Source organism: Gymnodraco acuticeps, unplaced genomic scaffold (assembly GCF_902827175.1).
Source record: "Gymnodraco acuticeps unplaced genomic scaffold, fGymAcu1.1, whole genome shotgun sequence".
Lineage (NCBI taxonomy): Eukaryota > Metazoa > Chordata > Actinopteri > Perciformes > Bathydraconidae > Gymnodraco > Gymnodraco acuticeps.
Window position 1 is genome coordinate 1,629,006 of NW_022990722.1, and position 22,849 is coordinate 1,651,854.

Genomic DNA, 22,849 nt, shown 5'->3' on the forward strand with positions numbered 1-22,849 from the left:
TAGTTCATCAGAACTGTATTGTAAATAAGTACTTATCTGTCACTTCTCAGGTGTACCAGTCACCACGGAGCTCCTGAACAAGCAGGTGAAGGTGAGCGCAGAGATGGCCATCTTCATCACCATGAACCCGGGCTACGCTGGCCGCTCCAACCTGCCTGACAATCTGAAGAAGCTGTTCCGCAGTTTGGCCATGACCAAGCCCGACCGGCAACTCATCGCCCAGGTCATGCTTTACTCTCAAGGTTTCCGCACAGCCGAGACCCTCGCCAAGAAGATTGTGCCCTTCTTCAAGTATGTACTTTTTAAGACATGTTTATGGTTTGAGAGATTTATTGAGATCTTTCTTTCTGACTTTATTCCATCCCTCTATTTCAGGCTTTGTGATGAGCAGCTGTCATCCCAGAGTCATTACGATTTCGGACTCCGAGCTCTTAAGAGCGTGCTGATCAGTGCTGGAAATGTCAAGCGTGAGCGCATCCAGAAGATCAAAAGAGAGAAGTTTGAGCGAGGCGAAGTCGTTGATGAGAATGAAATTGCTGAGAACCTTCCTGAACAGGAGGTATAGCAAATGATTTTTTTTTTTTTAAAGTTCTATTTCTGTATTGATCTTTGACTGGTTGTTTCTAGAATCCAGTTAGAAATATGAGTCTGTTTTCCTTCTTTAGATCCTTATACAGAGTGTGTGTGAGACCATGGTTCCCAAGCTGGTGGCGGAGGACATCCCTCTGCTCTTCAGCCTGCTGTCAGATGTCTTCCCTGGAGTCCAGTACCACCGCGGAGAGATGACCGCTCTAAGGGAGGAGCTGAAGAAAGTCTGTGCAGAGATGTATCTCACATATGGAGACGGTGACGATGTGGGCAGCAATTGGGTGGAGAAGGTATGCAGCCATGCCATGTCCTAGAGACAGAAAAGTCTGTTGGCTACATGACTAGTATTCAAGGTCCTTGCATAGAAAGCAGTCACTCTGATTTTCTGAAACCTTTTCTTTCGTACCTTTCCAGGTGCTCCAGCTCTTCCAGATCACACAGATCAACCACGGTTTGATGATGGTGGGACCTTCTGGCAGTGGAAAGACCATGGCATGGAGGGTGCTGCTCAAAGCCCTGGAGAGGCTGGAGGGTATTGAGGGCGTGGCCCACATCATTGACCCCAAGGCCATCAGTAAAGATCACCTGTATGGAACCCTGGACCCCAACACCCGTGAATGGACTGATGGCTTGTTCACACACATCCTCAGAAAGTGAGTTCGTAAACAAAAATGTTTAAGGGGAGTGAATCAATCAGATCATTGATCTTTCTAAATTGTGATTGTGGTTTTAAATATGTTTTCATTAAATTTCAGGATCATTGACAATGTTCGAGGGGAACTGCAAAAGCGTCAATGGATCATCTTCGACGGCGATGTTGACCCTGAGTGGGTTGAAAATCTTAACTCAGTCCTGGATGACAACAAGCTGCTCACCCTTCCCAACGGAGAGCGTCTCAGCTTGCCCCCAAATGTAAGAGCAAAACACTTTACTGTTTCTGTTTTTGTCTCTTTATAGTCTAAGCTGGTTAAAACCTGTTGTATAAACCCTGACTTCCCTTTCTCCAGGTGCGTGTAATGTTTGAGGTACAGGACCTGAAATATGCCACCTTGGCCACTGTGTCTCGCTGTGGTATGGTCTGGTTCAGTGAGGATGTCCTCAGTACCGACATGGTGTTCAACCACTTCCTGGCTCGCATACGCAGCATCCCATTGGACGAGGGAGAGGATGAAGCTCATCGCCAGAGGAAGGGCACAGAAGACGAGGAGGAGACTGCATCTCCGATGTTGCAGGTAGTTATATAGAAGGAAAGGAAAATAGCAGCAGTTCATTTAAGAAGAATGTTTTCTGACAGTTCTTCTTTACTGTTATTTCTACACCAGATTCAGCGTGATTCGGCAGCCATCCTGCAGCCTTACTTCACATCCACAGGCCTGGTGATCAAGGCCTTAGAGCATGCCTCCAAGATGGAGCACATCATGGACTTCACCCGCCTGCGCTGCATGGGTTCGCTGTTCTCAATGCTGCACCAGGCCTGCCGTAATGTGGCACTTTACAACAACAATCACCCTGACTTCCCCATGCCTATTGAGCAGCTGGAGAGATACATGCAGGTAATGTTTGCTCTTCATACAACTAAAAGGGGCATACATGTCTTATTGCTGTTATATCAACTTTGAGCTTAGAAGCTGAGACATGTTGTGGCATCATCTCTCTACAGAGGTATCTGATCTATGCTGTGCTGTGGTCCTTCTCTGGAGACGGAAGATTGAAGATGAGGGCTGAGCTTGGAGAATACATCCGTCGTATCACCACTGTACCCCTCCCATCGGCTCCCAATGTCCCCATTATTGACTACGAGGTAAAGCCGCTTGGTGTTAAACGGCATTTTGATTGTTGTCTTGAGGAAATTTGAAAATAAAAATGTGATTCTCTGCATAGCAAACCTAAACTACTGCAATCCTGTGTTTCCTGTATAACCATTGCCTAATTGTCTTTGTGTTGTGCAGGTCTGCATCTCGGGTGAATGGCAGTCCTGGCAGGGCAAGGTGCCTCAGATTGAGGTAGAGACCCACAAGGTGGCCTCACCCGATGTCGTGGTTCCCACTCTGGACACTGTTCGTCACGAGGCTTTGCTTTACACATGGCTGGCAGAACACAAACCGCTGGTGCTGTGTGGACCTCCTGGCTCTGGAAAGACCATGACTCTGTTCTGCGCCCTCAGAGCTTTGCCTGATATGGAGGTAAGGGACTGGATACAAATCTATCAAAAATCTGTTTAACCCGACATCCTAACTGATTCAATATATGCGGTTTAATACTTTTCCCTCACTACATTCTTTATTTCCAGAAAGCTCCTTCATACCTGTACATTTCATAATTGTTGCTAATGTTCCTTTACTCTCTACCAGGTTGTGGGTCTGAACTTCTCCAGTGCCACCACCCCAGAGCTGCTGCTGAAGACCTTTGATCATTATTGCGAGTACCGCCGTACCCCCAACGGTGTCGTCCTCGCCCCAATCCAGCTCGGCAAGTGGCTGGTACTGTTCTGTGATGAGATCAATCTGCCAGATATGGACAAGTACGGCACACAGAGAGTCATCTCTTTCCTCAGACAGGTATGATCCATTGTTTAAAAACGGCAGTTATACTTTGTGTTGTTGCATTTCGCAGCAAAAATCTTTATAGTATATGAAACTGTTGTAGCATAACATTTGATATCCCTTCTTGTATATTAAAGGCTCCCTGGTTGTGTTTTCTTTGCAGATGGTGGAACATGGAGGTTTCTATCGTACCTCAGACCAGACCTGGGTGAAATTGGAGAGGATCCAGTTTGTTGGAGCCTGTAATCCTCCAACTGACCCTGGCAGAAAGCCTCTCACACACAGGTACAGTATCCAGAGTTATTAGAACAATGATTGATTTGATACCATGACTAACAGAAAAAAATAAAACGAGAATGATAACTTACGCTGGCATGTTGTGGTGTGCTGTTTCCAGGTTCCTGCGTCACGTTCCTGTGGTGTACGTGGACTACCCCGGCCCATCCTCTCTAACCCAGATTTATGGAACCTTCAACCGCGCCATGCTGCGCCTCATCCCCTCTCTGCGTACCTATGCTGAGCCTCTTACTTCTGCTATGGTGGAATTCTACACCATGTCTCAGGTAAAGGAGGTTACTGAATATCTATTTGCACAGAAGTTTACTAAATAGTGTCCAAGGTTATGAGTATACAAAAGATAAAACGTTTTTATTCTTTAAATCACACTTTTACAAATTTGCATTCCATATTTCTATCTATCTAAGATTGTGAATTACACAAGCGGCAGACAGGTTATGGTAAACATACAGCAGCACACCGATTCATATAGGTTTTTTAAACACATGCAGGAATATGGTACTTTCGCTAACAGAGACACACACAGCCTTTCACAGTTATGATGAGGATTGTATTTGTTTAGTTTGTTTTTACTCTAAAAGAAGCGAAGGGAGACATTTGTAAAATCACTATTATTATTCTTTTCTTTATTTTCTTTTTTTTCTTTCCAAGGAAATGGGGAATCAGAAAATAAGCTGTATGTGATGGTTGATATGAAAGTCACTGTTTGAAGGAAAATTGATGCCGTACACGATTTGTATCATTGTCTTGTAATGTACTGTCGAATGTCATGTTTCATGTTATTTGTGGACCCCAGGAAGATTAGCTGTTATGCACCAGCTAATGGGGATCCTAATAAACAAACAAACAAATAAACAAACAAATATCTTCTTTCCCTTCAGGAGCGATTCACCCAGGACATCCAACCTCACTACATCTACTCTCCCAGAGAGATGACCCGATGGGTGAGGGGTATCTTCGAGGCCCTGCGGCCACTTGAAACTCTTCCTGTGGAGGGGCTGATTCGCATCTGGGCCCATGAAGCTCTCCGACTCTTCCAGGACAGGTGAGAGCATGTTTCTATTCTTACCTAATGTTTTAAGGGAATCTGTAAGTTTGTTAGATGTTAACAGTATAGTTAAGTTGGGTGCTCATAGGTTTTTATATGGTATGTTCAACTGATTATCTGATAAAGTTCAACTTAAAGAAATGCTTGAGTACATTTGGTGATAACTGGCTCATCGTTAACCTTTTTCCAGGCTCGTTGAGCATGAAGAGAGAAAATGGACGGATGAAAACATCAACATGGTCGCTCTCAAACACTTCCCCAACATTGATAAGGAGAAGAGTCTCAACAGGCCTATCCTCTACAGCAACTGGCTCTCCAAGGTAAACCTGAAACGGTTTCAACATAACCTACTGTGATATTCCTGCTGCAGTATTAATGCTGAGATATTGAACGTTGACCTTAAGTCTTTAGCAGCTACATTTGAACTGAGTATGGTTTGTGGATGCAGGACTACATCCCAGTGGAACAGGAGGAGCTGAGGGATTATGTGAAGGCTCGTCTGAAGGTCTTCTATGAAGAGGAGCTGGACGTCCCTCTGGTGCTCTTCAATGAAGTGCTGGATCACGTCCTCAGAATTGACCGGTTAGTAACAGCCGCCAAACTGATAGACTACTCGTATTGTCTTAGGCTACAAATATTAACATCTAAAATTATTGTTTTGGTTGAAATTGTTTTTCCTCTTTCAGAATCTTCCGTCAGCCTCAGGGTCATCTCCTGTTGATCGGTGTGAGTGGAGCAGGAAAGACAACTCTGTCCCGCTTTGTAGCCTGGATGAACGGACTTAGTGTTTACCAGATCAAGGTTGGTGAAACATATGAAGATAATTCAAGCCCTATCACTACACTCCTGTGTATCTGCATGTATTGAGGTTTGTTTGTGTGTGTTTACAGGTTCACAGGAAATACACAGGAGAGGACTTTGATGAGGACCTTCGTACAGTGCTGCGTCGCTCAGGCTGTAAGAACGAGAAGATTGCCTTCATCATGGATGAGTCCAACGTGTTGGATTCTGGTTTCCTTGAGAGGATGAACACACTGCTGGCCAACGGAGAGGTAACCATCAAGATCTGTTGTCCATCAGTACAGCTCAATGGGGAAAACAAATTGAGTTCTGTGCACATACGTTTTCTGTTTCCTAACATGATCATTTGACCTGTTCTTCGTAGGTTCCCGGGCTGTTTGAGGGAGATGAATATGCCACCCTGATGACTCAGTGCAAGGAGGGAGCCCAGAAGGAGGGCCTGATGCTGGACACACACGAGGAGCTGTACAAATGGTTCACCAGCCAAGTCATCAGGAACCTCCATGTTGTTTTCACCATGAACCCTTCATCAGAGGGCCTGAAGGACAGAGCTGCCACATCTCCTGCCCTCTTCAACAGGTACTGAGACACATGTTGAAGCATGAATTAACATGTTTTGTTGATGTTGTCTTTTCGGTTAAAAGAAGCTGAATATCAAATTAAATATTTTTGTTTTATTTCCCCCAACTATTCTGCAAATAAAAAAAATCGTAATTCAGGAATTTAGATTATCCTTAACCTATTAGGTCTCCACCTGGTCTTAAATCATAACCTCTTGATATACCAGATGTTCCATATGCAACAGATAAATACAGTGTTAAAATGACAAGATGTCTATTCTTAGCTAATCAATAGGGGTGTAACGGTATACGTACCCATACCGAAATTATTCAGTACAGGCCCTTCGGTTCGGTGCACGTGTGTACCGAACGAATATAACGTTAAACGTAAAAAATTGAGAACGTGAACAACTTTTTGGAAGTAATCTCAAGTGCTGCGTCGCAGCATTCAGAGTAATTTGCTCACATTGGGTTCAACGCGTCATAGAGCGACCAAGTCATTTCATAGGATGAGAGGCATACTATGAGAGCTGGTCACAGGGATGCGTTCAAATTTAGCCAGTCATTTGAGGAACTGTTGAAATGGCGAACGCAGATAAAGTTCAGCTCGAAAATCCTCCAGCATCTTTGAAGTCTCCGGTTTGGGAACATTTTGGTTTCGCAGTTACGTACAAGGATGACGGACAAAGACAGGTGGACCGAACCAAAGCTGTTGGCATTGTTCAACTAAAATTGGTTACGCGGCTGGCAAAACATCAAACTTGCACACTCATTTGAAAAGGCATCACCCGAACGTGAATATCACCGGTACCAAAAGACTGAAGTGCAAACCCAACTCCCACTAGCATGTTAGCCTCCACCACTCGCAGAGAGTTCAGACCGAGCCAAAGCTATTACAAACGCTAAATATCCTTATGTTGCCATGTTAGCAAAGCGCTACCTGGCTGTATCTGCTACCTCTGTCCCTAGAGAGGGTGTTCTCCACAGCAGGAGACATTGTTAGTGCCAGCAGATCTGCCCTTTCGGCAAGCAATGTGGACAAGTTCATCTTTCTTTAAACAACATGGAAATACAATGACAAGCAAGTCCTAATGTCAAACTGGCTGCTTAGGTGCTAGTACAGTACAGTTCAAATACAGATTATTTCAGTTCATCGAAATGCTGCACCTTAATGTTTATTTTATTATATTTTGTATTTATTTGAGTGAATACATTATTCACAGTTTAATAATAATAAAAAAACCCAAAAAATATTTTATGTTTTGTGGTGGTTTTTTCTGCTGTACCGAACCCTGACCTAAAAACCGAGGTACGTACCGAACCGAAATGTTTGTGAACCGTTACACCCCTACTAATCAAATAATTGTTTCTCTGTTAGGTGTGTGCTGAACTGGTTTGGAGACTGGTCCACAGAGGCTCTTTATCAGGTGGGTAAAGAGTTCACCAGCAAGATGGACCTGGAGAAACCAAACTGGAAGGTGCCGGACTACATGCCCGCCGTCTATGACAAACTGCCACAGACACCATCTCACCGGGAGGCTATCGTCAATGGCTGTGTGTTTGTACACCAGACACTTCACCAGGTAGGGATGTTGACACGTCTGCAGTGGTGTTTAATGAGGTGATTGTGTTGTATACTTCATAATGTTGTTGTTATTAACTTTACACAGGCTAATAACCGCCTGGCTAAGCGAGGTGGCCACACGATGTCCATCACTCCTCGCCACTACCTGGACTTCATCAACCAGTATGCCAACCTTTTCAATGAGAAACGCAGCGAGCTGGAGGAACAGCAGATGCACCTCAACGTTGGTCTCCGCAAGATCAAGGAGACTGTCGATCAGGTAAAGTAAACTTGCATTTTATGTGCCAATTATATTTCACCTTTTTTCTCAAATAGACAGTTGTGGTTTCGTGTCTGTTGGTGGTTTTTACCGACTGCTGGCTAATGTTTGACACCATGAATATACGTGTGCCTCCTCATCAAGGTGGAGGAGCTCCGTCGTGACCTGAGAATCAAAAGCCAGGAGTTGGAGTCAAAGAACGCTGCTGCCAACGACAAGCTGAAGAAGATGGTCAAAGATCAGCAGGAGGCTGAAAAGAAAAAGGTACACAGTAAATAATATAACACTTACACCTTTTACAAAAAAGAAAAAAATAGAGGAAGAAACCAAAATCACAATAGAGGAATGAATTGTTCTTTTATAGACATACTATCCCCTTGATTATGTTAAGCCCTTGAGCATTTCTCATTTAGATTATATCAAACAATAACTCCTACACTGTTTCTATTATAATTCCAGGTGATGAGCCAGGAGATCCAGGAGTCTGTGTACAAGCAGCAGGAGAAGATCAAGGACAAACAGCTGAGTGTCAAAGAGGACTTGGACCAAGTGGAGCCTGCTGTCATTGAGTCTCAGAATGGTACACTGGTATTTTTACTCACAGCAGTCTTTAAATTGCATTAGATTTGTTTTCTTAGAAAGAGTGCAACACTCTCCTGCTGCAAATATGGATTTGTATACTGTTTCCGTAACATTAGCTATATAAATGCACTGAATATATTCTACATTACTGTTATGCCAAGATTGGTGGTCAATTTTGGGCTTGAATTTATTGTTCAACCCTGTACAATTTTTTTTTTTTAATTACAAATAGACTTGATACACTATTTTGATAACTGATAAACCCTGACTTTTCCTGCAAATTCAACTGACATTCCTTTTGGAAAATAATCGTTAGTTATTTACAATGTCATCAAATACTCACTTATGGGCTTCGGGTTAACAACTTAATGTTTTCCTGCATCCTCCCTTCGTCACTGCCCCTCCCTTATCATAATCCACTTCCTTGTTTACCTGACGTCGATAGCTGTTAAGTCCATTAAGAAGCAGCACCTGGTGGAGGTACGTTCCATGGCCAATCCTCCCGCTCCCGTCAAGCTGGCCCTCGAGTCCATCTGCCTGCTGCTGGGAGAGAGCACCACCGACTGGAAGCAGATCCGTTCCATCATCATGAGGGAGAACTTCATCCCCACTATTGTTAACTTCTCTGCTGATGACATCAGGTGAAATAAGAAAACATGTATTCTGCCATTGTTCACTAAAGCTCTCTCCCTCTGTCTTTTTTCTCTCTCTTCAACCTATATTCTCCCTTTCCTCTACTTCTTCTTTCAAACACTCCTCCTTCCACCCAACTAGCGGTGAGCTCTATTAAGCGGCAGCACCTAGTAGAAGTGCGAGCTATGACCAATCCCCCAGCTGCAGTCAAGTTGGCCATGGAGTGTATCTGCCTTTTGCTGGGCGAGGAGACCAGTGACTGGAAAAAAATCAGACAAGTTACTATCAGGGACAATTTCATCAGCAGCATAGTCAACTTTTCCTCTGAGGAAATGAGGTACCAGTGTCAGAACGTCCGTCTTTAATGGAAACTCAAATGATGTCAATCAGTATATTAATCACTTGGCACCTGTGGTTAGAATTTGATTTAGCTGAATCAGAAAATGAGCTGACGGTAACAACACTGCTGTGTTTGTGATTTGCATTTTGTCACATTGAAGATGGTAGAAATTGCACTTCTTCACCACCCCACAGAAAATCTTTAATAATCCTGTCCAATATTTCACATGTCAACATTTGCCTTGATTTCTCACCATTGATCACACACTACACACTTTTTAATCTGTGACATGCAGCTTTAGTCTAACTTTTTTGACTTTATCCAGTGACACCATCCGTGAGAAGATGAAGAAGAATTACCTCTCCAACCCGACCTTCAACTATGACCATGTCAACAGGGCCTCTCTGGCCTGTGGGCCTATGGTGAAATGGGCAATCGCTCAGGTATAGGAGCCTCAACGATTTGAAACTGAACATAATAATTGGGTAAAGAGAGTTATCCTTTCATTGATGCTATGTTTTACCACTTCCTCAGCTTAACTATGCTGACATGCTGAAGCGTGTGGAGCCTCTGCGTAATGAACTGCAGAAGCTTGAGGATGACGCCACAGACAACAAGTCCAGGGCAGAAGAGGTGGAGCAGATGATCAGAGACCTGGAGTCTAGCATCGCTCGCTACAAGGAGGAGTACGCCGTCCTCATCTCAGAGGCTCAGGCCATCAAGGCCGACCTGGCTGCTGTCGAGTCCAAGGTAACTGTCATCAAACCTCATTTTTAAACTCTCAGATGTTTTGAATATGGCCTGTTCTACCCATTGCAACTGTTATTGTATACGTGTAATTGTATCCGTCTCATTGAATGTAGTTTAAATTAAAGAATCTTGCAGCAATCTTCTGAACTCTCGCTCTCTCCTCCCAGCTGAATCGCAGCACAGCCCTGCTGAAGAGTCTGTCAGCTGAGAGGGACCGCTGGGAGAAGACCAGCGAGACCTTCAAGAACCAGATGTCTACCATCGCTGGGGACTGTCTGCTCTCTGCAGCTTTCATTTCCTATGCCGGCTACTTTGAGCAACAGATGAGGCAGAACCTGTTCACTACTTGGTCTCACCACCTGCAGCAGGCCAACATCCAGGTAGTTAAACTGTCATACTCAAGGCCATGACACATACTAATCCTGGACTCTAGGCACACATATGTTGAAGACTTCATATTTTAAAGCTTTAATCCTTCCCCCAGTTCCGTACTGATATTGCAAGAACTGAGTATCTGTCCAATGCTGACGAGAGGCTCCGCTGGCAAGCCAGCTCCCTCCCGGCTGATGACCTCTGCACTGAGAACGCCATCATGCTCAAGAGGTTCAACAGGTCTGTATCTTTCTCTTCTCCTGGCAATGTTTTTAGTTTGTATTACTGCTGTTTAAACGCTTAACATCAATTATCCCTTCCATGCTGATTCATTCTATACCATTTCTCTTTTTAGGTACCCGCTTATCATTGATCCATCGGGCCAGGCCACAGAGTTCATCATGAACGAGTACAAAGACCGCAAGATCACCAGAACCAGTTTCCTGGACGATGCCTTCAGGAAGAATCTAGAGAGTGCCCTGCGTTTCGGAAACCCGCTGTTAGTCCAGGTATGAGCAGCTACTTAACAGTGCCAACATTTAAAACGTACTTTTCAAAGCCCTCATTATCATCAAGGCTTTGTCTATTTTAAGTTATGTATTTTTGGCTCTTAGGATGTGGAAAGTTACGACCCCATCCTGAACCCAGTGCTGAACAGAGAGGTCCGCAGGACTGGAGGACGTGTGCTCATCACCCTGGGAGACCAGGACATCGATCTGTCGCCTTCCTTTGTCATCTTCCTTTCTACAAGAGACCCAACTGTGAGTAGATTCAGCATCATGTTTCATCTATGGATAATGTTAGGCAGTATTTAAGTCGATCATTCAGGAAACATATGCAATCATCCTGCAGTAAAATGATTGTATAAGGAAGTTAATCTGTGTCTTTGGTGTCTCTTGTGTATGCAGGTGGACTTCCCACCAGACTTGTGTTCTCGTGTTACATTTGTCAACTTCACTGTGACACGCAGCAGCCTTCAGAGTCAGTGTCTCAACGAGGTACTAAAGGCTGAGAGGCCTGATGTGGATGAGAAACGCTCTGACCTCCTCAAACTGCAGGGTAAGACAGAGAATGGCATTGTGCTTACATAATGACAGGGCACAGCTGAGGCTGAGGAACAATTACAGGGATGCCAGTGGATAGAGACTTTAGCCATGGTGGACAAATAGTTTATTGAAGCGCTAAAGTCAATAATCAACTGTCCCTGTGTCTCTTGTAGGTGAGTTCCAGCTGCGTCTGCGTCAGCTGGAGAAATCACTGCTGCAGGCGCTCAATGAGGTTAAGGGCCGCATCCTTGATGACGACACCATCATCACCACGCTGGAGAACTTGAAGAAAGAGGCAGCTGAGGTCACCAAGAAGGTGGAGGAGACGGATATCGTCATGGCAGAGGTGGAGGCAGTGTCACAGCAATACCTGTCCCTGTCCTCTGCCTGCAGCAGCATCTACTTCACCATGGAGTCTCTCAACCAGGTCTGGACACATCTTTTACCCAATTTATTTTTATTACATGCCTCATTCCGACTTGAAAAAAACCTCCCACTAACACCTTGCATCTGTGTTAAGTGAGAAAGGTGCACAGGCAAAATTACTATGACGTTCTTATAAACCAGCCAATAACCATTTAATAAACAAACCCTTTTTTCTATCTTTCTCCAGATGCACTTCCTGTACCAGTACTCCCTTAACTTTTTCCTGGACACCTACCACACGGTGTTGTATGAGAACCCCAACCTCAAGGGCATCAGCGACCATACACAGAGACTCGAAGTCATCACCAAGGACCTCTTCCAGGTTTGTACCACACAATACTCTGTAGTACAATTGTAATAGACTTTTCTGTAATATAATTTTCTTATGCCTGGTTAATTTATTTATTAATTTTCTATGTAGGTGGCATTCAACAGAGCAGCCAGAGGGATGCTGCACCTCGATCACATCACGTTCGCCATGCTGCTGGCTAAGATCAGCCTGAAGGGCATGCCCAAGTAAGATGCCACCCATGTACTATTAGTAATATTAAATGAAAAATGTTTCTCAATAACACCAGACAACATAAAAACGTAATCCGTCTCTTTCCAGTGAGCCCCCATATGATGTGGAGTTCCAGCACTATCTGCGCGGTAAGGAGATTGTTCTGACGGGAATGACGTTGCCCAAAGTGAAGGGTCTGACCACTGAGCAGTGCGAGGCCATGGTCCGCCTCAGCCGCCTGCCGGAATTCAGCGACCTGGTGGACAAGGTTCAGGCTGATGAGGTGAGTATTTACATATACCTTCCATCTGGTATCACACGTATTGGGATAATTTAACCAAAGCTGTAAGGAAAATCATCATTATTTCTTTCTTCTGTTACTACAGCAATTCTTCATGTGGATTGAGAGTAACACTCCAGATCTGGCTGTTCCTTATCTGTGGTCAGAGGAGAAGCAGGCCAGTAAGTATATAGACTTGTCTTATTGTGCAAATAATGCATGATCATTTGTATATCAATTTACTCACCTTGCCTGTTGCCTTTTTAAATCTTGAAGACAACTTTGCTCACCATATGCATAAAAAGTGGTTACATTGACAAAACATTTTTTTACCTAGTAAGGTTTCAGCAAAAATGAAAGTGGAAGTAGTGAGCATAAAACCAGATAAAGCAGACTTGGATTTTGGGTATTGGAAAAATTGCTTCAAGACCAAGTGGATGCTGATTTGAAATATTGATTGAATCTATATATATATTCTTTGTAAACATGACATGCTCTAATCTGTACATCGCTCTCTGTTCAGCTCCCATTGGCCAGGCGGTGCACCAGCTGTTGCTGATTCAGGCTTTCCGCCCCGACCGTCTGCTGGCTATGTCCCACATCTTTGTCTCAAAGGTGCTGGGCGAGACCTTCATGAGCATCATTGAGCAGCCTCTCGACCTGGCTAACGTCATTGATAACGAGGTAGGTTCCAATATTTCGTCAATAATTTTCTCTGTCTTGTTGAATCTGTCGCTGACTTTCCTTCTCTTGTGTGTTTGTAGGTGAAGCCCAGCACTCCAGTGTTGATGTGTTCTGTACCAGGTTATGATGCCAGCGGCCTGGTCAGAGATCTGGCTGCTGAGGAGAACAAACAAATCACCTCAATCTCTATTGGTAAGGAAGGAATAAGATCATAGTCTTAAGACACAAATGAGATCCCCGGGTCAAATGTTGAATGAGGATACACATGATTTATATTCTCACACGATTATATTCTCACACTGACCACAGGTTCGGCTGAGGGCTTCAACAAAGCAGACCGAGACATCAACACTGCGGTTAAGTCTGGCAGGTGAGTAATGTTTGTTCTATGTATTTTCTTAGCATGCACACTTTGATTTGTTGTGCTGGTGAACTGACTGGTTCCGTGCTGCAGGTGGGTGATGTTGGAGAACGTGCACCTGGCCCCTGGATGGCTGATGCAGCTGGAGAAGAAGCTTCACTCCATGCAGCCTCATGCCAGCTTCAGGCTTTTCCTCACAATGGAGATCAACCCCAAGGTAAACCATGTCACTCATTAAAACATTCCATTATGAATTCATTCTCACTTCTAGCACCTGAGTTCCTTTCCACTGTCACTCCTCTAAGTCTCAGTACTGTGCTTCCTCACCAGGTTCCAGTGAATCTGCTTCGTGCCGGTCGAATCTTCGTGTTTGAGCCTCCTCCTGGTGTCAAGGCCAACATGCTCAGAACCTTCAGCAACATCCCTGTGGCTCGCATGTGCAAGGTGACCTAATCTGGATTTACAAAAGCACACACTCACACCTAAAGTCTTGTCATTACCAACCATCAATTCTGTCTGCGTTTGCTGCCTTAATGACTATTTTTCCTGTTTCTGTTTGTATAGGCTCCCAACGAGCGTGCTCGTCTCTACTTCCTGCTCGCTTGGTTCCACGCAGTCATTCAGGAGCGTCTGCGCTATGCCCCACTGGGCTGGTCCAAGAAATATGAGTTTGGAGAGTCTGACCTCCGCTCTGCCTGCGACACCGTGGATACTTGGCTGGACGACACTGCTAAGGTAAGATTTTTTAAATCTTTTTAATGTAAACTTATGTCAACAAACCATAGATAAACACACTTCAACTACAATACGTTTTTTTATTCATTTACCAGTATATGCTCTGTATCGACCTAGAATTTCGGTGCATCCCCCCAGTAAATATAACAACCATGACACTCTTTCCCTTCACACACACACACACACACACACACACACACACACACACACACACACACACACACACACACACACACACACACACACACAGGGTCGTCAAAATATTGCACCAGACAAGATCCCCTGGGCGGCTCTGAAAACTCTGATGGCCCAGTCCATCTATGGCGGCCGCATTGACAACGAGTTCGACCAGCGTCTGCTCACCACCTTCCTCGATCGCATCTTCACCAAGAGAAGCTTTGACAGCGATTTCAAACTGGCTTTCAAAGTTGACGGGCACAAGGACATCAAGATGCCCGACGGAATTCGGTCAGTAGTGTTTTTTTATCGTTTGTTAATATTTAAGGGATGTTTTATTTTATGACGCCACCCAGTTAAAGACTAATTTTTTTTATTTGTTACAGGCGTGAGGAGTTCATACACTGGGTAGAGTTGCTTCCTGACACCCAGACTCCAGCTTGGCTTGGGTTGCCAAGCAACGCTGAGAAGGTCTTGCTCACCACTCAGGGTACGCCACAGCCGGGCCTCTTCGTCATCTTTATTTGGGTGCTCTGTTACATTAACTGGACCACAACATATCCTGATTCTCCTTCCTCAATCCATCTGTTCAGATTCCATGATTTCATTGTGCTTCCATTAACCATCTCTCTCTCTAGTGTCTTACCTTTTGTTTTGACAGGGGGTCACAATCTTTCATGTTTTCCTCTGCTTTGGGCAGAATACTGTGTGCATGTGGTGGAAGAAAATGATTCATTAAGGGTGCTTCCTTACTTACTAATCTCTCATCTTCTCATGGATTCACTTCACCAATTAGTTTTCCATGGCATCCCAAGTAGCTCCTAGTTTCAGTTTCTCATTCCCACAGGTCCTTGAAATCCATGAAAGAAAGTTTGATAGAGAATAAAAGGCGTTGAAAGCTAAATGGAGATAAAAAGATATGGGTCAATTGGGAAGGCTTGAATTCGTAATTTGTGTAAGAATAGAAATGGAAGTTATTTTGGTATTACTTTTATTTAAAGCTAGTTGTGGAAATTCCTTAAATGTGATGTTTCAGAAGGGAACCCAGTCTTGTATATTGTAGTCCTACAGATCAGCTGTGTAGTCTAGCCTAGCAGTCTTCTTAGCCATCGTACTTTAAAAGGTGTTCTGCCCAAAGGAAGGGTGTGTGTGTCCTCACCCTCCAGCAGCTGTATTTCACAGCCATCATGTCGCTTTGCTGAAATTTGTATCCACTCCCCAATTTGAGATTAGGATTTAAACAACCACACTCCTCCCCATCCCCTCAATCACACACCCCTTCCCTCCCTGCTTTGTCAGATTGATTTCCACACCCCTCCATTTTCCACAATCCCAGCTGCCAAATCCTCCCTCTTCTCCACCCTCACTCCTGCCCCTTTAGATTCTCTCTCCGGCCCGTTACCCTATAGTGTTTACATGTATTTATTTTACATATCCAGTTATTCATGAAAGTGCTTAATTCATCCACCTGGAAACTGTTAAATGGTACAATTTAATGTGAATATTGCCTGAAGCCTTGTGTCTTCTGTCCTGCTCAGTGTTGTCCTTATATGTTTCTGTCTGCCACAATTCCCTTGTTTTATACAAAAAATCTGTATTAACACTTCCTCGAGGTAAGCTGTTTGTTTCTTTGTTCCACAATTAATTTCTTCTCCCCCTACCTCCCACCATGGCCTTGTCTTCCACCTCCTTCCCCGCTCACTCGCTCCCTCCACCTGGCTGCGCAGGCATTGACATGATGGGTAAGATGCTGAAAATGCAGATGTTGGAGGATGAGGACGACCTTGCCTACGATACAGAGATAAAGGAGCGCACTTCTTCCACATCTGATGCCCAGCCGGCCTGGATGAGGATCCTCCACACCACCGCCTGCAACTGGCTGCAGCTGGTGCCCCAATCTGTCAATCCACTGAAACGCACAGTGGAGAACATCAAGGTAAAGGCAGAAACAGGAGGAAGGTTGTTGGCAAGCAGACTTCTGGAGACGTACCTGTACAATTATGTTTAAACAAGAAGCTGTACAACATCCTCTGCAATTACTGTTATGTAGATCCGTTGTTTTGTTTAAAATGTGTTCTACTCATGAGGTAAAATGAAATGAAACGAAAGCACAGGTTTGAATTTCAACAGATGAACATGCACTTGCTTTTCTTCTGTATTTGATTTCCTCTTTTCCCAAACACCAGGACCCACTGTTCCGCTTCTTTGAGCGTGAGGTGAAGATGGGCGGCAAGATGCTGCAGGAGGTCCGCCAGGATCTGACCGATGTGGTGCAAGTGTGTGAGGGCAAGAAGAAGCAGACCAACGACCTGCGCTCACTCATTAGCGAACTAGTTAAAGGTAAAATCTTCCTTCTCACTCATTTGTAACCATGTTTCTTTATACTTGCTTTATTGAGATCAATGAACATGGCAATTTAACTTTTTTTAGGGCTACAGCTTTTATTTTTATTTGTTAGACTCCTATTGCAGCTCTACATTGTGCACTTAAAAATCATTGGTTGTTTTGACCAACAAGATGTCCTTAAACCGCTTATAACAGAGAATAACTGGTATACACCCTCTTCTTTTCCCCAGGCATCCTCCCTCGCAGCTGGTGTCGCTACACAGTTCCAGCCTCCATGACGGTGATCCAGTGGGTGGCAGACTTCAGTGAGCGAATCAAACAGCTGCAGCTGATATCCCAGGGTGCTGCCAGTGGGGGTGCAAAGGAACTGAAGGTACCGTTTGGTTAACTGTTGGTGCACGGTATCAAACGACCTGTATATGAATGTTAGATTCCTTAAACATCAACAGAGCCACTTACAGTATATGTTTTTTTCTCCTGTTTCTCCTTCTGCAGAACATCCATGTGTGCATCGGCAGCCTGTTTGTGCCGGAGGCTTACATCACCGCTACACGGCAGTATGTGGCCCAAGCCAACAGCTGGTCTCTGGAGGAGCTGTGCCTGGAGGTCACTGTCACCACCGCCCAGGGTGCTGCTCTGGACGCCTGCAGCTTCGGCATCAAAGGTAAGACAAGCAGGGTCAAACTATTTATTTAGTAGCATGTACCCATAGTGTGAATGTAATCATTTGCATCTAGGTACAACATTTATTACATACAGATATTTTTTGACTGAAAAGTTTGATCAGTTACTTCAAAGTATTGTACCATTATCCAGCTCTATATGGAGCCTTATTTCTGAGTGTGGCAAATACTTACTCAACTTTTGAAAACGTAAGTACTGTTCTATTATTTATTTTAAAAATGTTGTTCAATTGTGGAACATTTCACTGTTTCTCTCAGGTCTGAAACTGCAGGGAGCTACTTGTGCCAACAACAAGCTGTCGCTGTCCACCACCATCTCCACTGAGCTGCCTCTCACTCAGCTCCACTGGGTCAAGCAATGCAGCACTGAGAAGAGACACATGGTACGAACAAGATGTTTTTACACAATATATAGCTTCGTTTTTATCAAATAATCCATGCAGAGAGACTATTTAGGACAATATGTCTTACTGAAATGATTTTGGCCACCTCCTCATTTATTTTTTATTTCTCTTGCAGGTGTGTCTTCCTGTGTACCTGAACTTCACAAGGTCAGATCTCATCTTCACCGTGGACTTTGACATCGCCACCAAAGAAGATCCACACAGCTTCTATGAGCGTGGAGTTGCTGTCCTGTGCACCGAGTAGATGGAACATTCCTCAAGACCAGCGTCTTGATTATTAAACCACATAATCCCTTACATGTATTGCTTATTAACCACCATTTAGAAAGTAGTTTGTAGCCTGTTGCATTCCAATATAAAACGTAGTTAAAATAAATTGTGGAGCAGTAATTTACTCGTAGCTATGATAGTGTTTTTGGAAGGTAAAGAGAGAAGTTGTCAGATGGTAAATGAAGAGGAGATGAAATGTTGAAAAGGAAAGTTGAAAGTTAGTTTTTATGAAGGAAACTGTATGTTTTTAGATCGAATAAAGTATGTTGGAATCAAATAAAAATGCTTTAATGACTTCAATGTTGTCTGTGATGATAAATTGGACACAAATGTGGAAACGGATGACTTTAAATCAAATCAAATCAATGACTGGATGTGTCAGAACTTTCTCCAATTAAACAAAGATAAAACTGAGGTAATGGTTTTTGGAGCCAAGTCAGAACGTATAAAAGTTAGCGCTGAGCTTCAGTGTGCAATGTTCAAAACAACAGATAAAGCCAGAAATGTAGGTGTAGTCATGGACTCTGACCTGAGTTTCAACAGTCACATTAAAACTGTTACTAAATCAGCCTACTATCACCTAAAGAATATATCTAGGATTAAAAGACTAATGTCACAGCAGGATTTGGAAAACTTGTCCATGCTTTTATCTTCAGTAGACTCGACTACTGCAATGGTGTCTTCACAGGTCTCACTAAAAAATCTATTAGGAAGCTGCAGCTGATTCAGAACGCCGCTGCTCGAGTCCTCACTAACACTAAGAAAGTGGATCACATCACTCCTGTTCTGAAGTCTTTACACTGGCTTCCTGTGTGTCAAAGAATAGATTTCAAAATACTGCTGCTGGTTTATAAAGCTTTGAATGGTTTAGGCTCAAAATACATTTCTGACCTCCTGCTAAATTATGAACCATCCAGATCTCTCAGGTCTTCAGGGACTGGTCAGCTTTCTGTCCCCAGAGTCAGAACTAAACATGGTAAAGCAGCGTTCAGTTATTATGCTCCAAATATCTGGAACAAACTCCCAGAAACCTGCAGGTCCGCTGCAACTCTTACTACTTTTAAATCCAGGCTGAAGACTTTTCTTTTTGTCGCTGCTTTTAATTGAACTATTCATATCTTAGACTGCACTGTAACTTTTATCCATGTACTTTTTTCTTTTAATGTTTAATTGACTGCCATGTATTTTTTTCTTTTAATGTTTATTTTATTAGCTTTTCTTTTTAATGACTGATTTTAAATGCCATTTTCTTAATCTCTTTCATTTTTTGTAAAGCACTTTGAATTGCCTTGTGTTGAAAAGTGCTATATAAATAAACTTGCCTTGCCTTGCCTTGCCTTTAAAAGTCAACATGGGGGAATTTCCCTTGTCGTTTATAAAATAGGCTTAGCTAAATTAAATGGTTGACAGCTTCACATAATTTACCCAATCACTTCTATATTAACTTCATTAAAGTACAATACAAAAATGTTGTATTTGCTAGACCTCATTATTTCCTATTCAATATCAGAAATTATACAGAAGGCCAAACTAACCAGAGTAGGATAAGGTAAAATATTAAGTTTTCAGTGGATTACTTCTACCTGTTGGTTTGGATGAACTTGTCTTTGCTCAAGAAAAGGAAGATAAAAGGAGAAAGTCAACTTCACCATTGGAAAATACAAAGAAGACTGAAACAAACCTTAAGTTATGAGATTTAGGTTCTAACATGTGACAAAACAAATCACACTATCAAGACTAAACAATATTTTGTGCCTATCTAAAAACTAAACAAATGGCTTCAAAACAATGGTTGGAACTAGTGAATACTTGTGAAATATTTGACATCATTGAGATACATTTTTAGAAAATAAAACTTCAGTTTGTCATTTCACACTTAATTTGAATTAGGGCACCACTAGCTAAAGTTCAGTGGAGCTTTGGTTGCTGAATGCCACTTTCTAGCAGTAACTTTTGAAGCTTTTGTGCGGGAAAACAACCAAGTCTTTTTCACAGAACTTATTTTTTCTTTAATTGGTCTATGGAAGAAATACAGTATATGTATTGCCAGTCCATAGGTTGTTCTTCAGTCCATAATGGAGACTGACGTTACAATGGTAATTCTCCCAACAAAAAGAATGACCGCCTAGGAACAATCAACACATGTGACAGATTTCAGACACTCAAAATAACTGGAGATAGAAATATAAATCCTCTGATCTTTTTACATGAGTAAACAAAGTGCATTGTCAAGTAAATATTGATAGTCTTTCATTCTACCTTAACTTGTTTAAGGCACTGATATGACTGCAGTACTTCAGTGTGTCAGTCCATGGTAAGATGGCTCGAACATGTTTCAGATGCAGAGTCCCTTTCTTCCTGTTGGTCCTCCATGTTGACAACACACTGCCGCTTTCTTTGCCCCAGCTCAACCACTTCTGCTCCAGGGAAACCCAGCTTTCTCTTGTAAAGCGACCTGAGGTTACAGGGGCAGGGGGAGCTCTCAGAGGAGAGATCTGTCGCCTGCGACAAACTCACTTCTGCTGGGGTTACAGGTGCAGGTATGTGAGGCGTGGAATATCTAGTAGCATGAAAGCCGGAATCATCTAGTTGACAGTGCAAAGCTACATCCATGGTTTGGGATTGCATTGTTGAATCTTCGGCCATTTGCTCTGAAAGAGCTCTACCACCATCCCCGTCTCTGTGTGAGGTCAAAATGTCATCATCACACATCTCAGAGTCACTCCCACATTTCATCTGGACATTGTTGTCTGATACAGCATCTCTCATGCCATGTTTCTCCACATCCCTTAGGGAAACAGAAGCAGGATGATTGAGGATAAACCTTCTGCTCCTGCCCGAGAACCGACTGCCTCCTCCTCCACCTTTTCCCTGCTGCTTGAATCGCCTGCTGGAGACACCCCCATTAATGTTTGGCTCATCAGAATCCTCAGAGCTCCCATCATATGGGTCCGAAAACTGCAATCAAACATGCATTTATTCATAAACAAATAGGACAGCAGCATGGCCTTGTAGTGGCAGCTATACTTTAATTGAATAAAGGGGGAATGCTTACCAAAGAGCAACAGCTATACCTTCCTGCAGGCTTTTGAGTTATTGGCAATGTCCGCCGAAAAGTCAAACTCTCTGGTGTACTGCTCACACAACCCTGCTCAACAAGAAAGTCATTGTTTTTTGCCTTGACAAAACACGTTTATATTTTTAAAATCAAGAAAACTCAATGCTTTTTGGAGAACATTCCATTTCTGTACAATAAACTAAATTAGACTCCATTTTAAAATAAAATTAATTGTGGAAAATATCCGAACATTTGGGAACTTGGCCTAATATATTCTAAAGCTTATCCAAGTGGTTATTGTGAATATTGTGAAGTAAAGTATTACCATAGTGCTGGTGTCCGACAACCTTGGACTGATCTCGGAGTCAGAATCAGAGCTGGACACTTTACACATCTCTTGACAAAAACAGAGGTCACTCAAGTATACATTTATGTCAATGTAAGACAGCAGTATAATGATTTTTGATTTAACTACTGAAAAAGAGCCCAGAGCACTCTCAAAATGATGATGGCTAAGTTGTACCATGTATTTGAAGGCAAGCTGGTCCATGTTGTTGGGCACATGTCTCTCCATTTGATCTAATTGGGGAGAAAAATGTGAATTTGTAAGAGCAATATTGCATTTAACCACATTCAAAGGTCCACAAAAGTTAATACCGGTAGCCTACTCTTATTTCATTGTGATAGAAATAAAAAAATCCCAGCATGCAGTGCCATATGCTATCATGTACAAGAAGAAAGTAAAAACAATATGGAATGAATAACGTTAGCATGCACTTCGTATTGCAAAATACAACTTAAGTATGATGAGTTTTAATTCTGCAAAAGAATAACCAATCTTTATACCTGAAAATGACAGTTGACGTCTTCTTCTTTGGCGCTTGTACTTCTTTGACCATGATAGATTAAAACAAGTAAAATATGTCTTTGTTGTTTGTAACGAGAAGATGGCTGATTAATTAACCAGCAGAGTAGCAGGTGTCTTTGATATGGCGCATGCAGCCATGTGTTCCCAAAGTCAGGTGAGCAGTCTCAAAGCATTGACACGTCTAAAACGCCACTTAGTTAGCTCATTACAAGATTTTAACAAAATAATATTTCCGGTGATTTATCGCTCTCCAAATTAAAAGTCAGCTATCTTTCTGCTGTATAAAAGACCAAAAATGCAGATATATTAACTTTAAATGGGTCCCTGTTAAGTGAACCACCCTTCAGTCTGTTTTTATATTTGTTTCACCAAATATATAGATTTAAAGAGTTCCCGACCCAAAAACGTGTGCAAGAAAGTTACTTTAATGTAGAAGTCCACGTTGGTTTGGTTGAACAACCGAACTTACCACCAATATCAAATAAAATATCAAATTTAAAGTTAGTGTACTGTTGCAGAACAATTTAATTCTGATTAATTATAAAGCTGTGGCAACTTTGTTATTAAATATCTTCAGTCTGCAGTCCTCCTCCACCAGTTCCCCGCTGAACCGTTGGGGGAACGGGAGAGTCATAATCATATGGTCGGAAT

At 42.9% G+C, this 22,849-nt stretch overlaps 2 protein-coding genes across 2 annotated transcripts in view; one reads left to right on the plus strand and one right to left on the minus strand.

Moving 5' to 3' along the window:
- The window catches only part of dync1h1 (dynein, cytoplasmic 1, heavy chain 1), a 31,955-nt gene extending 13,383 nt beyond the window's left edge, over positions 1-18,572 (plus strand). Inside the window, exons 30-78 of the mRNA XM_034231701.1 lie at positions 51-291; positions 376-559; positions 666-878; positions 1,003-1,241; positions 1,344-1,500; positions 1,596-1,820; positions 1,911-2,141; positions 2,249-2,389; positions 2,538-2,771; positions 2,940-3,146; positions 3,295-3,416; positions 3,529-3,694; positions 4,310-4,473; positions 4,667-4,796; positions 4,925-5,058; positions 5,163-5,277; positions 5,367-5,528; positions 5,642-5,856; positions 7,216-7,420; positions 7,508-7,681; positions 7,826-7,945; positions 8,141-8,261; positions 8,709-8,904; positions 9,562-9,679; positions 9,771-9,986; positions 10,154-10,366; positions 10,471-10,598; positions 10,714-10,867; positions 10,973-11,119; positions 11,267-11,417; positions 11,578-11,831; positions 12,018-12,152; positions 12,252-12,346; positions 12,441-12,615; positions 12,719-12,794; positions 13,136-13,296; positions 13,377-13,488; positions 13,606-13,666; positions 13,751-13,874; positions 13,988-14,101; positions 14,222-14,392; positions 14,643-14,860; positions 14,956-15,059; positions 16,297-16,505; positions 16,756-16,909; positions 17,146-17,288; positions 17,411-17,579; positions 17,857-17,981; positions 18,118-18,572. Of these exons, the coding sequence (XP_034087592.1) occupies positions 51-291; positions 376-559; positions 666-878; positions 1,003-1,241; positions 1,344-1,500; positions 1,596-1,820; positions 1,911-2,141; positions 2,249-2,389; positions 2,538-2,771; positions 2,940-3,146; positions 3,295-3,416; positions 3,529-3,694; positions 4,310-4,473; positions 4,667-4,796; positions 4,925-5,058; positions 5,163-5,277; positions 5,367-5,528; positions 5,642-5,856; positions 7,216-7,420; positions 7,508-7,681; positions 7,826-7,945; positions 8,141-8,261; positions 8,709-8,904; positions 9,562-9,679; positions 9,771-9,986; positions 10,154-10,366; positions 10,471-10,598; positions 10,714-10,867; positions 10,973-11,119; positions 11,267-11,417; positions 11,578-11,831; positions 12,018-12,152; positions 12,252-12,346; positions 12,441-12,615; positions 12,719-12,794; positions 13,136-13,296; positions 13,377-13,488; positions 13,606-13,666; positions 13,751-13,874; positions 13,988-14,101; positions 14,222-14,392; positions 14,643-14,860; positions 14,956-15,059; positions 16,297-16,505; positions 16,756-16,909; positions 17,146-17,288; positions 17,411-17,579; positions 17,857-17,981; positions 18,118-18,246 (7,952 nt within the window). The 3' untranslated portion in view covers positions 18,247-18,572. The remainder of the gene's footprint in view (positions 1-50; positions 292-375; positions 560-665; positions 879-1,002; positions 1,242-1,343; positions 1,501-1,595; positions 1,821-1,910; positions 2,142-2,248; positions 2,390-2,537; positions 2,772-2,939; positions 3,147-3,294; positions 3,417-3,528; positions 3,695-4,309; positions 4,474-4,666; positions 4,797-4,924; positions 5,059-5,162; positions 5,278-5,366; positions 5,529-5,641; positions 5,857-7,215; positions 7,421-7,507; positions 7,682-7,825; positions 7,946-8,140; positions 8,262-8,708; positions 8,905-9,561; positions 9,680-9,770; positions 9,987-10,153; positions 10,367-10,470; positions 10,599-10,713; positions 10,868-10,972; positions 11,120-11,266; positions 11,418-11,577; positions 11,832-12,017; positions 12,153-12,251; positions 12,347-12,440; positions 12,616-12,718; positions 12,795-13,135; positions 13,297-13,376; positions 13,489-13,605; positions 13,667-13,750; positions 13,875-13,987; positions 14,102-14,221; positions 14,393-14,642; positions 14,861-14,955; positions 15,060-16,296; positions 16,506-16,755; positions 16,910-17,145; positions 17,289-17,410; positions 17,580-17,856; positions 17,982-18,117) is intronic.
- A 1,813-nt stretch (positions 18,573-20,385) lies between these two features.
- LOC117556381 lies at positions 20,386-22,682 on the minus strand. The gene is made up of 5 exons (XM_034231686.1): positions 22,177-22,682; positions 21,854-21,909; positions 21,656-21,724; positions 21,328-21,420; positions 20,386-21,230 (listed from the first exon to the last, which is right to left on the minus strand). The coding sequence occupies exons 2-5, from the start codon at positions 21,902-21,904 to the stop codon at positions 20,577-20,579; spliced, it is 867 nt and encodes a 288-aa protein (XP_034087577.1). The 5' UTR covers positions 21,905-21,909; positions 22,177-22,682; the 3' UTR covers positions 20,386-20,576.
- Between the last annotated feature and the right edge of the window lie 167 nt (positions 22,683-22,849).

What these genes read in the sequence shown, in the direction of transcription:
- LOC117556381 (XM_034231686.1), bottom strand. Translation starts at nt 21,904, where the DNA reads ATGGAGAGACATGTGCCCAACAACATGGACCAGCTTGCCTTCAAATAC. An exon ending in AGCTTGCCTTCAAATACATG is followed by an intron (nt 21,725 to 21,853) that starts GTACAACTTAGC and finishes TTTTGTCAAGAG; the next exon opens with ATGTGTAAAGTGTCCAGCTC. An exon ending in GGTATAGCTGTTGCTCTTTG is followed by an intron (nt 21,231 to 21,327) that starts GTAAGCATTCCC and finishes GTTTGATTGCAG; the next exon opens with TTTTCGGACCCATATGATGG.